At 41.2% G+C, this 14080-nt stretch overlaps 1 protein-coding gene across 1 annotated transcript in view; it reads right to left on the bottom strand.

Moving 5' to 3' along the window:
- kcnj13 (potassium inwardly rectifying channel subfamily J member 13) overlaps positions 1-14080 on the bottom strand; it is a 97025-nt gene that overhangs the window by 66572 nt on the left and 16373 nt on the right. The window contains exon 2 of the mRNA XM_053423341.1: positions 9194-9756. Within this exon, the coding sequence (XP_053279316.1) occupies positions 9194-9710 (517 nt within the window). The 5' untranslated portion in view covers positions 9711-9756. The remainder of the gene's footprint in view (positions 1-9193; positions 9757-14080) is intronic.

Below are 14080 nucleotides of genomic sequence, written 5' to 3'. Positions count from 1 at the left end.
AGGAATGGGCGTGGCAAAATAACCGACTAGCGCCCCCTAAATGGCAGCCCCGGCACTACGATTGGTCTACATCTACAAAAATACATAGGGACATGTGTCTTTTCATGACTTTGAAATAAGTCTCTTGAACAGATAGGCTACACCACACAGGAAGCCCGCCATTTTGAATTTGGAGGCCATTTTGCCCATATTCCACACTTTTACTTTGATGCACTTGTGGTAGGGCTTTCATCACATCAACTTAAATTTGAGATGAGTGTCATCACAACAAGATGGAGATAAAAAGTTATTAAAAGATACATTTCTACTCAGACGGTGTGACCGTGGCGTGGCCTCAAAGTTTGATTAAACGCCATCAAAACACAGGCTCCTGTATCTTGGACATATTTTGTCCAATCGAGTCCAAACTATACACATAACACAAGAGTCGCGACCTGATGACATCTACAAAGACACCATGACTTAAAATCATAGCGCCACCTGCTGGCTACAGGAAGTGAAGCGTTTATTCTTGCTGCAGAGCTTAAAACGCACGCAAGGCAGAGACGTGCGCTTGGTCATCGATCGCTCTCTCTTCCCCGTCCGCAACAGACTTGAAATTGCCTGTACTCGGGCCCGTTAGTGCTACAACGTAGCCCTAGTTAGGGCCCGAGCACCGAATGGTGAGAGGCCCTATTGAATCTGTAAGGATTTTTAGGGCCCGAGCACCGAATGGTGAGAGGCCCTATTGAATCTGTAAGGATTTTTATTATTATTATTATTATTATTATTTCCCTTTGGGGGGCTTTTTCAGGGTCTAGACATGCTCAAAAAGTTATGAAACTTTGCAGGAAATTCAAGGTCTGCGGATATTTTAGTATTCTGGAGTAATTGGAATTGGGCGTGGCAAAATGGCTCTACAGCGCCCCCTGGAACCAGCCCCTAGGTTTCCACATAACGGATTTTCATCAAAATCTGGATATAGGTGTATCGTGACCAGTCATGAAAAAAAGTCACATGGAGCATTATGAAAAACGCAACAGGAAGTCCGCCATTTTGCTTTTAGTGGCCATTTTGGCAATATCCCACATTTTTACTTTTACGTACTTGTCCCAGGGCTTTCATCAGATCAACTTCAAATTCAGATGAGTGTCATCACAACAAGATGGAGATAAAAAGTGATTGAGGGATTTTTTTTTTATCACACCGTGTGACCGTGGCATGGCGTTAAAAATTGGTTACACGCCATCAAAACACGGGCATCTGTATCTCGGACATACATGTTCCAATCAAGTCCAAACTAGACATGTAAGACAATAGTCCCCGCCTGATGACATCTATGCATAAATGATGACTTAAAACCGCAGCGCCCCCTGGTGGCAACAGGAAATGTCTTGTTTTTTGCTTGTCTTACACTTGGATGAATTTCTCCTCATCCACTGACCTCAACCATGTCAAACTGTATCAAATGGGTCCCAAGACATTGACAATGAAGACATAAGATTACCGTGACTTTTCGTCAAACGCCATATGAATGGCGTGGCATTAAAGTTCATCAACTCGCCGTGAAACACGAAATTGCTGTAACTTCAGTGTTCATGATTCTATCTCTCTCAAACTACATGTGTGTAACAACAGCCCCCCCCTGAAGATATTCATATGGTTTTAAGAAATGGGCGTGGCAAAAAAACTGACCAGCGCCCCCTATAGGGCAACCCCGGCACTACGATGGCCGACATTTATACAAATCTATCGGGACATGTGTCGTTTCATAACAAACAAAAAAATATCTTGGATAGGTATGCTTGACCAAACAGGGAGGCCGCCATTTTGGATTAAGTGGCCATTTTTTTTCCATATTCCACATTTTTACTTGATGCACTTGTCCCAGGGCTTTCATCAGATTAACTTCAAATTAAGATCAGTGCCATCACAACAAGATGGAGATAAAAAGTGATTAAGAGATTGACCTTTCGTCACACCGTGTGACCGTGGCGTGGCGTCTTGAGTTTGATTAAACGCCATCAAAACACGAGGTTCTGTATCTCGGACATACATTGTCCAATCGAGTCCAAACTAGACATGTAAGACAAGGGTGCCATCCTGATGACATCTACACAGAAATTATGACTTGAAATTACAGCGCCCCCTGGTGGCTACAGGAAGTGACATGTTTTATACTTTGATGAACTGCTCCTGGCTGATTTACAATATACAGCTCAAATCAGATCAGTCAAGTCATTAGATCATGGTCAGAATTGTGACGTTTCCTCAAACCGTGTAAACATTGATGTGCGGCGAAGGATTTTCCTTCGCCAAAGGACACGATGTTATCATAACTCCACTGTGCATTGTCCTATCACTACAAAACTTCTGTCACATGGTCAGAGTCCAAGCCTGAACAGCTCTATGTGTCAATATTTCCTCAGTGTCATAGCGCCACCTACTGATTCGCCAGGAAACAGGAAGTACTTTGTTAATCCACTCTGCATTATCCAACCGGCTCCAAACTACTGACCTATGATCACAATACTGATCTGAACAGCTCCACATATAAATATTAGATCAGGGTCATAGCGCCACCTACTGATCAGTGTGAAAATTAAGTTGTGTTAACATTGTCCAATTGACACAAAATTGCTCACGCTACATCAGAGCGCCTACATGAACAGATATATATGTCTGTGCGTAATAATAGTGATGGCGCCACCTACTGGCAAACCTACTGCCGCAGAGCGCAAAACGCATTTAACGTGGAGAAGTGCATGCTCGATCGATGATGTGCGCTTGGTCATCGATCGCTCTCTCCACCGACCGCAACAGGCTTCAACGTGCGGGTGCTCGGGCCCGCAAGTGCTACAACGTAGCCCTAGTTATTATTATTATTTCCCTTTCGGGGGCTTTTTCAGGGTCTAAACATGCTCAAAAAGTTGTGAAACTTTGCAGGAAATTCAAGGTCTGCGGACAATTTAGTATTCTGGAGTAATTTGAATTGGGCGTGGCAAAATGGCTCAACAGCGCCCCCTGGAACCAGCCCCTAGGTTTCCACATAAGCGATTTTCACCAAAATCTAGACACTGGTGTAACGTGACTAATCATAGAAAAAAGTCTATTGGAGCATTATGAAAAATGCAACAGGAAGCCCGCCATTTTGGATTTAGTGGCCATTTTGGCCAAATTCCACATTTTTACTTTAATGTACTTGTCGTAGAGCTTTCATCAGGTCAACTTAAAAATTAGACGGGTGTCATCACAACAAGATTGAGAAAAAAAATGATCAACGGAATATTTTTTCCGGCACTTCGTGTGACCGTGGCGTGTCGTCAAAGTTTGGTTCCACGCCATCAAAACACGGGCATCTGTATCTCGAACATACATGGTCCAATCAAGTCCAAACTAGACATGTAAGAGAAGAGTCCCGGCCTGATGACATCTACACAGAAATAATGACTTAAAATCACAGCGCCCCCTGGTGGCACCAGGAAATGTCTTGTTTTTTGCTTGTCTTACACTTGGATGTATTCCTCCTCATCCACTGACCTCAACCATGTCAAACTGTATCAAATGGGTCTCAAGACATTGATAATGAAAGCATAAGATAACTGTGACTTTTCGTCAAACGCCATATTAATGGCGTTGCATCAAAGTTCATCACCTCGCCGTGAAGCACGAAATTGCTTTAACTTCAGTGTTCATGGTTCTATCTCACTCAAACTACATGTGTGCAACAACATCCCCCCCCTGAAGATTTTCATATGGTTTTAAGGAATGGGCGTGGCAAAATAACTGACTAGCGCCCCCTAACGGGCAGCCCCGGCACTACAATTGGCCGACATGTACAAAAATCGATTTGGGCATGTGTCTTTTCATAACAAACAAATAAGTCTCTTGGATAGATATGCTAGACTAAACAGGAAGCCCGCCATTTTGGATTTAGTGGCCATTTTAGCCATATTCCACATTTTTACTTTGGTTTACTTGTCGTAGAGCTTTCATCAGATCAACTTCAAATTCAGATGAGTGTCATCAGAACAAGATTGAGATAAAAACTGATTAAGGGATTTTTTTCCCTTCACACCGTGTGACCGTGGCGTGGCGTTAAAGTTTGGTTACACGCCATCAAAACACGAGCATCTGTATCTCGAACATACATGGTCCAATCAAGTCCAAACTAGACATGCAAGACAAGCGTTCCGGCTTGATGACATCTACACAGAAATTATGACTTGAAATCATAGCGCCCCCTGGTGGCAACATGAAGTGACATGTTTTATACTTTGATGAACTGCTCCTGGCTGCTTTAAGATATACAGCTCAAATGAGCTCAGTCAAGTCATTGAATCAAGGTCAGAATTGTGACATTTCCTCAAACCATGTAAACATTGAGGTGTGGCGAAGGATCATCCTTCGCCAAAGGACACGATGTTTTCATAAGTCCACTGTGCATTGTCTTATCACTACCAAACTTCTGTCACATGATAAGAGTACAAGCCTGAACAGCTCTATGTGTCAATATTTCCTCAGTGTCATAGCGCCACCTACTGATTCGCCAGGAAACAGGAAGTACTTTGTTAATCCACTCTGCATTATCCAACCGGCTCCAAACTACTGACCTATGATCACAATACTGATCTGAACAGCTCCACATATAAATATTAGTTCAGGGTCATAGCGCCACCTACTGATCAGTGTGAAAATTAAGTTGTGTTAACATTGTCCAATTGACACAAAATTGCTCACGCTACATCAGAGCACCTACAAGAAGAGATCTATATGTCTGTGCGTAATAATAGTGATGGCGCCACCTACTGGCAAACCTACTGCCGCAGAGCGCAAAACGCATGCAACGTGGAGAAGTGCATGCTCGATCGATGATGTGCGCTTGGTCATCGATCGCTCTCTCCACCGACCGCAACAGGCTTCAATGTGCGGGTGCTCGGGCCCGCAAGTGCTACAACGTAGCCCTAGTTATTATTATTTTTCTCCGCTTAAATGAATTGGCTTTTTGAGGGCTTTAAGGTGCACGATTAAGTTTCTAAAGTTTGCAATCAGAAATGTGTGAAAATTTACGTATTCTGGAGTATTTGGAAATGGGCGCGGCAAAAAATCTCAACAGTGCCACCTACGGAAAGCCCCTTCATTTAGCATTCACCGATCCTAACGAAAAAGAAGAAAGTTGTGTATCATGACCAGATATACAAAAAAGTCTATCTGTGCATTACGAAAAATGCAACAGGAAGCCCACTATTTTGGATTTAGTGGCCATTTTGGCATATTCCACATTTTTACTTTGATGTACTTGTCGTAGAGCTTTCATCAAATCAACTTAAAATGTAGTTGAGTGTCATCAAAACAAGCGGGAGATCTAAAGTTATTGAAAAATCAACTTTTCCTCAGACCGTGTGACCGTGGAGGGGAGTCAAAGTTTGATTAAACGCCATCAAAACACGGGCTTCTGTATCTCAGACACATTTGGTCCAATTGAGTCCAAACTAGACACATAAGACAAGAGTCGCGACTTGATGACATCTACACAGAAATCGTGACTTAAAATCACAGTGCCCCCTGGTGGCAACAGGAAATGTCTTGTTTTTGGAACGTCTTACACTTGGAAATATTCCTCCTCATCCACTTTGCGAAATCATGTCAAACTGTGTCAAATGGGTCTCAAGACATTGATAATGTAGGCATAAGATTACTGTGACTTTTCATCATGCAGATTATTAATGGCATGGCATCAAAGTTCATCAGCTCGCCATGACACACAAAATCGCTGTAACTTCCGTGTTTATGGGTCCTTCTCCCTCAAACTAAATGTGTGTATCAACAGCCCCCCCTTAAGATATTCAGATGGTTTATAGGAATGGGCGTGGCAAAATCACTGTCTAGTGCCCCCTAAAGGTTAGCCCCGGCACTACGATTGGTTTATATCTACAAAAATCAATAGGGACATGTGTCTTTTCATAACAAAGAAATAAGTCTCTTGAATAGATATGCTAGACCACACAGGAAGCCCACCATTTTGGATTTGGTGGCCATTTTGGCTATATTCCACACTTTTACTTTGATGTACTTGTTGTAGAGCTTTCATCAGATCAACGTATAATTTTGTTGAGTGTCATCACAACAAAATGGAGATTTAAACTTATTCAAAGATCGATTTTTCATCAAACTGTGTGAACGTGGCGTGGCGTCAAATTTTGATTAAACGCCATCAAAACACGAGGTTCTGTATCTCGGACTTACACTACCGTTCAAAAGTTTGGGGTCACCCAGACATTTTTGTGTTTTCCATGAAAACTCACTTTTATTTGTCAAATGACTTGCAAAATGAATAGAAAAGACATAGGAGACATTGACAAGGTTAGAAATAATGATTTTTATTTGAAATATTAGTTTTGTTCTTCAAACTTTGCTTTCGTCAAAGAATGCTCCATTTGCATCAATTACAGCATTGCAGACCTTTGGCACTCTAGCTGTTCATTTGTTGAGGTAATCTGCAGAAATTTCACCCCACGCTTACTGAAGCACCTCCCACAAGCTGGATTGGCTTGATGGGCATTTCTTGCATACCATACGGTCAAGCTGCTCCCACAACAGCTCAAGGGGGTTGAGATATTGTGACTGCGCTGGCCACTCAATTACAGACAGCTTACCAGCTACCTGCTTCTTCCCTAAATAGTTCTTGCATAATTTGGAGGTGTGCTTTGGGTCATTGTCATGTTGTAGGAGGAAATTGGCTCCAATCAATCTCTGTCCACAGGGTATGGCATGGCGTTGCAAAATGGAGTGATAGCCTTCCTTATTTAAAATCCCTTTTACCTTGTACAAATCTCCCCCTTTACCAGCACCAAAGCAGCCACAGACCATCACATTACCTCCACCGTGCTTGACAGATGGCGTCACGCACTCTTCCAGCATCTTTTCACCTGTTCTGCGTCTCACAAATGTTCTTCTGTGTCATCCAAACACCACAAACTTTGATTATTCTGTCCATAACAATTTTTTTCCAATCTTCCTCTGTCTATGTCTGTGTTCCTTGACCATATCAATCTTTTATTTTTATTGGCCAGTCTCAGATATTGCTTATTCTTTGTCACTCTGCCTAGAAGGCCAGCATCCCGGAGTCGCCTCTTCACTGTAGACGTTGACACTGATGTTTTGCGGGTACCATTTAAAGAAGCTGCCAGTTGAGGACCTTTGAGGTGTCAATTTCTACTAGAGACTCTAATATACTTGTCTTCTTGCTGAGTTGTGCACCGGGGCCTCCCACTTCTCTTTCTACTCTGGTTATAGCCCGTTTGTGCTGTTCTCTGAAGGGAGTAGTACACACCGTTGTAGAAAATGTTCAGTTTCTTCGCAATTTCTCGCATGGAATAGCCTTAATTTCTAAGAACAAGAATAGACTGGCGAGTTTCACATGAAAGTTCTCATTTTCTGGCCATTTTGAGAGTATAATCGAACCCACAAATGTGATGCTCCAGATACTCAACTAGCTCAAAGGAAGGCCAGTTTTATAGCTTCTCTTACCAGCTAAACAGTTTCCAGCTGTGCTAACATAATTGCAGAAGGGTTTTTCAAGGGTTTGCTAATCATCAATTAGTCTTCTAAGGCGATTAGCAAAAACAATGTACCATTAGCACACTGGAGTGATAGTTGCTGGAAATGGGCCTCTACACACCGTTGTAGATATTTCCTTAAAAACCAGACATTTCCACCTAGAACAGTCATTAACCACATCAACAAAAAAAAAACTGTGCTTTTCTTTGAATAATAAGGAAATTTCGAAGTGACCCCAAACTTTTGAACGGTAGTGTACATTATTTAATCAAGTCCAAACTAGACATGTAAGACAAGAATTTCGGCCTGATGACATCTACACAGGAATTATGACTTGAAATCACAACGCCCCCTGGTGGCTACAGGAAGTGACATGTTTTATACTTTGATGAACTGCTCCTGGCTGCTTTACAATATACAGCTCAAAAGAGCTCATTCAAGTCATTGGATCATGGTAAGAATTGTGACATTTCCTCAAACCGTGTTAACATTGATGTGCAGCGAAGGATGGTCCTTCGCCAAAGGACACAATGTTGTCATAACTCCACTGTGCATTGTCCTATCACTACCAATCTTCTGTCAAATGATTAGAATCCAAGCCTGAACAGCTCTATGTGTCAATATTTCCTCAGTGTCATAGTGCCACCGACTGATTCGCCATGAAACAGGAAGTTCTTTGTAAATACACTCTGCATTATCCAACCGTCTCCGAACTACTGACCTATGATCACAATCCTGACCTGAACAGCTCCATACATTAATATAATATTTATATAATTGCTCACGCTACATCAGAGCCCCTACTTGAACAGATGTATTAGTCTGTACGTAATAGGTGTGATGTGCTATCTGATAGTGTGGACCGTAACGAGCAATTAGCAGGCAAGGATTGCCATTAGGAGACTGACGCAGGAAGTGAAGCGTTTATCGTAGCCCTAGTTTTTTGTACTTTTCTAGTATTAATGGCCACTAAAAGCACTTTACACTCAAAGTTACATTCACAGAGCACTCATGTGTAAATCGTACATTCCATTCATACATTGTAGGTACAGCCAAAAGGGCAATTTGGGGTTTAGTGTCTTGCTCAAGGACACTTGGCATGGACTGGAGGAACTGGGGATTGTACCCCTAACCTTCCAATTACTGGACAAACACCTTGTGGATGATCACATCTACCTTTTTCACAGCTGTCTCTCTTTTTCAGAGTGGTAACTAACTAAAGATTACAATCTAAATAAACATTTAGCCAGCAAAAACATAAGCAGTGTTATCTTTAATGGTAATAAACCAATATAATATAATCTATAATAAAACACTTTCAGATTAAGTAAAGTACATAATGTTGCAAATACTTATTTAGTTTTACTAATGGATTTTACTCACTGGGATAATGCTACTTATACTGAAGTAAAAGATCGGAGTAAATCTTCAACTGGGTTTGGTTGGGATTAAGGTATATGAAGGTTATCGTCCCAAAAGATGGGGGTTGGCCTTAGACTGATTGAAAGGGAAATAGACAAAATATTAATTACATTTAACACAACATATAACATAATACGTTAATTTTCGCCATTATGATTAGATTCAATTTTCTTGTGTCCAATACACAGTTATTAATCTGATTAAAGAGAAGATTTTAGTAGGAGAGATGTACCTGTGATGAATGCTTCCAACATGAGCCCCAGCAGCATCTGAACAGCCAGTAATGCAATGGCACTGGGACAATCCCCACTGGGGAACATGGTGCCATAGCCAATGGTCAGTTGTGTCTCCAGGGAGAAGGAAAAGGCAGCGGTGAAGCTAGTAATGTGTTTTACACAAACTACATGCCCCTGTGGGGGGGCATCGTGATCCTTTACAGCCAGGTCTCCGTTGAGGTGGGCCAGTAGGTACCACAGACAGGCAAACAGCAGCCAGTGGGTGAGAAAGGAGGTGCAGAAGGCCAGCAGGACCCATCTCCACCGTAGACCCACCAACAGTCCCCACAAGTCCTGCAGAGCCAGCAGCCAGGCTGTGCCTGATAACCTGCACCATGAGCCCGAGGGACACCGAGGGGAACTTAGGGCACAGTGTCCATCTTTAGTGACCAGGCGCTGTTGAGGCGGAGAGGACAAGAGAGGGGAGGAGCAGGCTTTCCCAACCAAAACACTGCTGGTGGATTTGGTTGTCATGGTTGCAGGTGGATGTCAGGCAGGATAGGTCAAGGCGAAGTTTATTCTGAAATTAAAAGATGGAAGACCACCAAAAACATTTCATAAGCAGTTTGAGGCATACAATTACTAGTTAATAGTAGTATTATGTCCATCTCTTAGTCCAGTGCAGGGATAGATCTCATTAGTTGCAGCTGTGACTCAGGAGGTAGAGCGGGTTGTCCATGTACCAGAGGATCCTGCCCAAGAACACTTAAGAATACAGACTGGAGGTGTTGGGGATTAAACCCCCGCCCTCTGGTAAGTGTATTATTTTCTACATTGTTAGCTACAGGATGAATTTTTATGATCTCTACATCTATAACCACTACCATTATCAGGCCAAAGTTAAATTCATCCATATCGGTTTATGATCAGATACCACTATAGTTCCATTCAGCCTCAGCTGCACATGGAGTGGAGTTTAATGCTATGTTCAAAATATTAACGTGCTAACTAGCTAAACTAAGATGTTGCATGTGGTAAAAAATTACAACTGGAGCATGGTAGCATACTGATGATAAAATGTATCTCCACTCACTGGTGTACTCAAGCCTCACAAAGGGACTGTAGCATAGCAGAAGGCTCTTTGTGGTGTTTGATATGATTGTATTAATGCATCCTACCAAAAGTATTAACAATTACCATTTTTGATGCAACAGGAAAATACCAGTTTTGCACACTACAGCAGTGTTAGCAGAAGTGGCACAAAATGTGCCAAGCACCTTATATAAGAATTGGCACATAATCAATGTCAGTTCATAGTTGGCTATGAACTCAAGCTTTCAGTCCTTAACAATGTGAGTAACCAATTGTAGTATTCTGTCTGCTTTCAAACTCTTCTATCATACGTTAAAGTCTAGCTATTTTGACGATGAAGAGCTGATCTTCTAAAAATGTGATTAATAATTGTGTAGGATAAGAATTCATGCATGTCTCCCTTAGCCAATAAGTCACTGGCATATAAGTCTACATTAAGTTAAAGTTTAGATTTTCTCAAATCAATGTTGGGACCTAGTATTTGTGAACACCTAGTACTCCTGAAGGAGAGGTGTAGCTCTCCAGCTCACCGAGCCAGGGAAACGTCCTCCCTGCCCAAGCTCTACCGACCTTTAAGCAGGCCTGACTGGAGCACATTGCTAAAACCTTCCCAAAGGCAGGGCCGCAAAAGCCTGCCTAAGAACTGCAGCACAAGCTACTTCGAAAACGTCTTTCCAGCAGAAACACAACAACAGAATTCACAAACCAGCAAGACCACTTCACTGTATTTCAGACAGCACATAAGAAGGACCTTTCCCCCTTTTCATAGACGGGTAAAACAACTGGGCTAAATAATTACACTAGGCTAAGCAAAAACTGTTCAATTCTAGGTTTATAAGTTTGATTTGTGTTACTGTGATAATCGGAAATAAGTTATTTGAAAGCTAATGTAAGTTATGTTATGCCCTTCACTGTCTTGTTTTGCATGCAAAAAACGACTTTCTCTAACTTGGCACCAACACCTCACACACACATCCCCCCAAACTTAACACATACATGTGACATCAACCACATGGTGTAAACACTCCAGGGGGTCTTTTGTTTCATCGTGGCCAGCATCCATAGTTGTGACATGATAATTATGTAAGTTACTCACTTACTCACAAACACACACACGTACTCACGTACACATATTTACATCTGTATATATTAAGTACACTTTTAGGTAGTTTGTGTGTTTATAGATGTTGAATCCACTAATTGTAAGTCGCTTTGGATAAAGCATCTGCCAAATGACATGTTATGTTACGTAATGTTTATACTTTTATTACTTCATTTAAATGTTTTTCTTTAACACAAATGTTAAAGAAAACATTAACATTAAACATTCATTTATGTTGCACAAATGTGAGTTTTGCCAACCTCTATACTGTCCAAAACCCAATATTCTTGTACTTTTCTAACTACTTAAGTGGTAATTTTGGTTTGAGTTATTCTTTTAATTATTAATCATAGTTCCAAATTTGTAGTTAGTACTTTCATGATACTTAATCAATAAATTGGCTATCTTGTACCTTCCTTTTAAGGGTGTTGCCCTTATGTAACTTTAATCAATTAATGTTATTATTTAATATAAATATAGTTAGCATTAATATTCAATAATTTTCCGATAACCAAATTTATTGAATGCCCAAAGGCACACCATTTAATGTTGTCATGCTTAAGGTATACAAATCACAACATAATGGTGCCCTGTGTGAGGCAGAGTACAGTTGGCAATAATTCATAATTATGCAATATCATTTCTTTAATTTTTGGCAAGAAATAAGTGGAATCTTGTCTGCCACCGCAATAAACATTCAACCATACTTACAAACAAGTGCATTGTGGTGAAATTAAATGTATTAATAAATTAACTATTTATTAATAATTAATTAACAATAACTACCACTTTAAGTCCTCATAGTGTTACTCTAAGAGATTGCTATTGTTGTTTTTAACTCCAGTTGAATATTCTTTGTTGAATTTTAAGAATTTAACTGTTAACAGTTAAGCCACACTCTGACATTCTGGCCCAGATACATTACCATCAACTAGACTGCTCAGATGATGACCACAGCATCTCTGAGTACTATTCAAAATATGGTTATAACCAAGCAGACAGTGACAGCGCCTCTAAAATCCTCTTTGACTCTGGCGCCCTTGAGCGTTACAGCCCTGAGCCATGAAACAGCTTGAACTTGAACATGTGTAGTCCACAGCTGTTCAATCCATTTGGATTTTGAGAGTTTGGCAAAAATTATACCCATCCACAGCAAAATCTTCCTGAAGGTTAAAATAGTGAAGTGTGTCAGATCAGACCGAGTACTACATTGAGTAAAATCCAATGAGTGAACACAAAAGTCTTGGACAGTCAAAAAATGGCCTTATCATTCTAGGAGCCACTCTCTCTGCCTTACAAACTAGAAATCCTGATGAGAAATTTCGAATTGTGTTGCGCCATGCAATGCACTGCCTGCACCACTAGGCACCCATAACTAGACAATTCCTCCTGCCGAGAAATTTTTCGAATGGGTGCCTAGAATTTGCCGGCTCGAAAAGAGACGCTTCTTTGGGGGGGGAAGAGAGACAGACTGTGAAAATTTGAGAGAGAGAGACTGTGAGAGAGACCCAGAGAGATAGACCAAGAGAGAGAGAGACCAAGAGAGAGAGAGAGAGAGAGACTGTCTGGTATAAATGAGAGAGAGAGAGAGAGAGAGAGAGAGAGAGAGAGAGAGAGAGAGAGAGAGAGAGAGACTGGCTGCTTTAAGAGAGAGATAGACAGAGCCAGAGAGAGAGAGAGAGAGAGAAACTAGCTGGTATAAAAGAGAGAGCGACAGACTTGATCAATAGGTGGCGCTATCACTAACACTGCATACACACTCATAGATCTCTTCAGGTCAGGGCTCTGATCATGTGACAGGATTTTGGGGGCGATTGCTTAAACTTCATTTTCACACCGACCTCCAGGTGGCGCTATCACTATCACTTCATACCAACTAATACCGGAATCTGATGTATAGCCAATCACATTGTAGTTCAACAGTTCCCCCCTGAAAGACAAAGAAAAAAAATCAATTTTTAAGTCCCGCCCAGAATGGGACTTAAACCAACACCCTCTGTGTCACTGTTCCTTTGCTCTACTGACTGCACCACCTATAGTGTTGATTAACAACTGTGCAGTAGTTTATTTATTGATCTCACTCTCCCATTTCCCCATTTGGCCCACCTCCTCAGCGTGTGTAACTCGCTAATTACCGCAGGTGTGCGAGAATGAGAGGGAGACATCAGACCTCAGGGGAAGGTCCCGAACAAAATATTCCAATTCAAAATCTATGACTCCTGTCCGTGAAATAAAAACAGCGTGAGAATCACAAGGCTTGGACAAACAAGTACATATCTATATCATTATTTAGAGCCAAAAAATGAGGCCATGTGAGCAGTTTAGTGCCGTAGTTCTCATTTCATAAATCTCCTCCTTTTGCTATCATCAGTCATCAAACAAATACTTGTTACTCAAAAACTATAAGTCCTATCTGGAAAATACACTCATTTTGAGAACCACAAGGCTTGACACTACAACCAGATATATTAATATATTTTTTCAAAAGTAATTTTGGGCTTCTGTTGGTTTTGAAGTCAAAACCATTGGATCACTGAGTCAGCGGCAGACCCACTAATCCAATCACATTGACTTTAGATATCATTGACAGTTGATTATTTAAAGAATTCAACAGTTCCCCCCTGAAAGACAAAGAAAAAATTCAATGTTTGTGTCTTACCCACACTGAGACTTGAAACCTCCACCTCTGTGTTACTGTCCCTCTGCTCTA

This window comes from Pleuronectes platessa, chromosome 5 (assembly GCF_947347685.1).
Source record: "Pleuronectes platessa chromosome 5, fPlePla1.1, whole genome shotgun sequence".
Classification (NCBI taxonomy): Eukaryota; Metazoa; Chordata; class Actinopteri; order Pleuronectiformes; family Pleuronectidae; genus Pleuronectes; species Pleuronectes platessa.
This window is presented reverse-complemented; position numbering and strand designations above follow the sequence as displayed.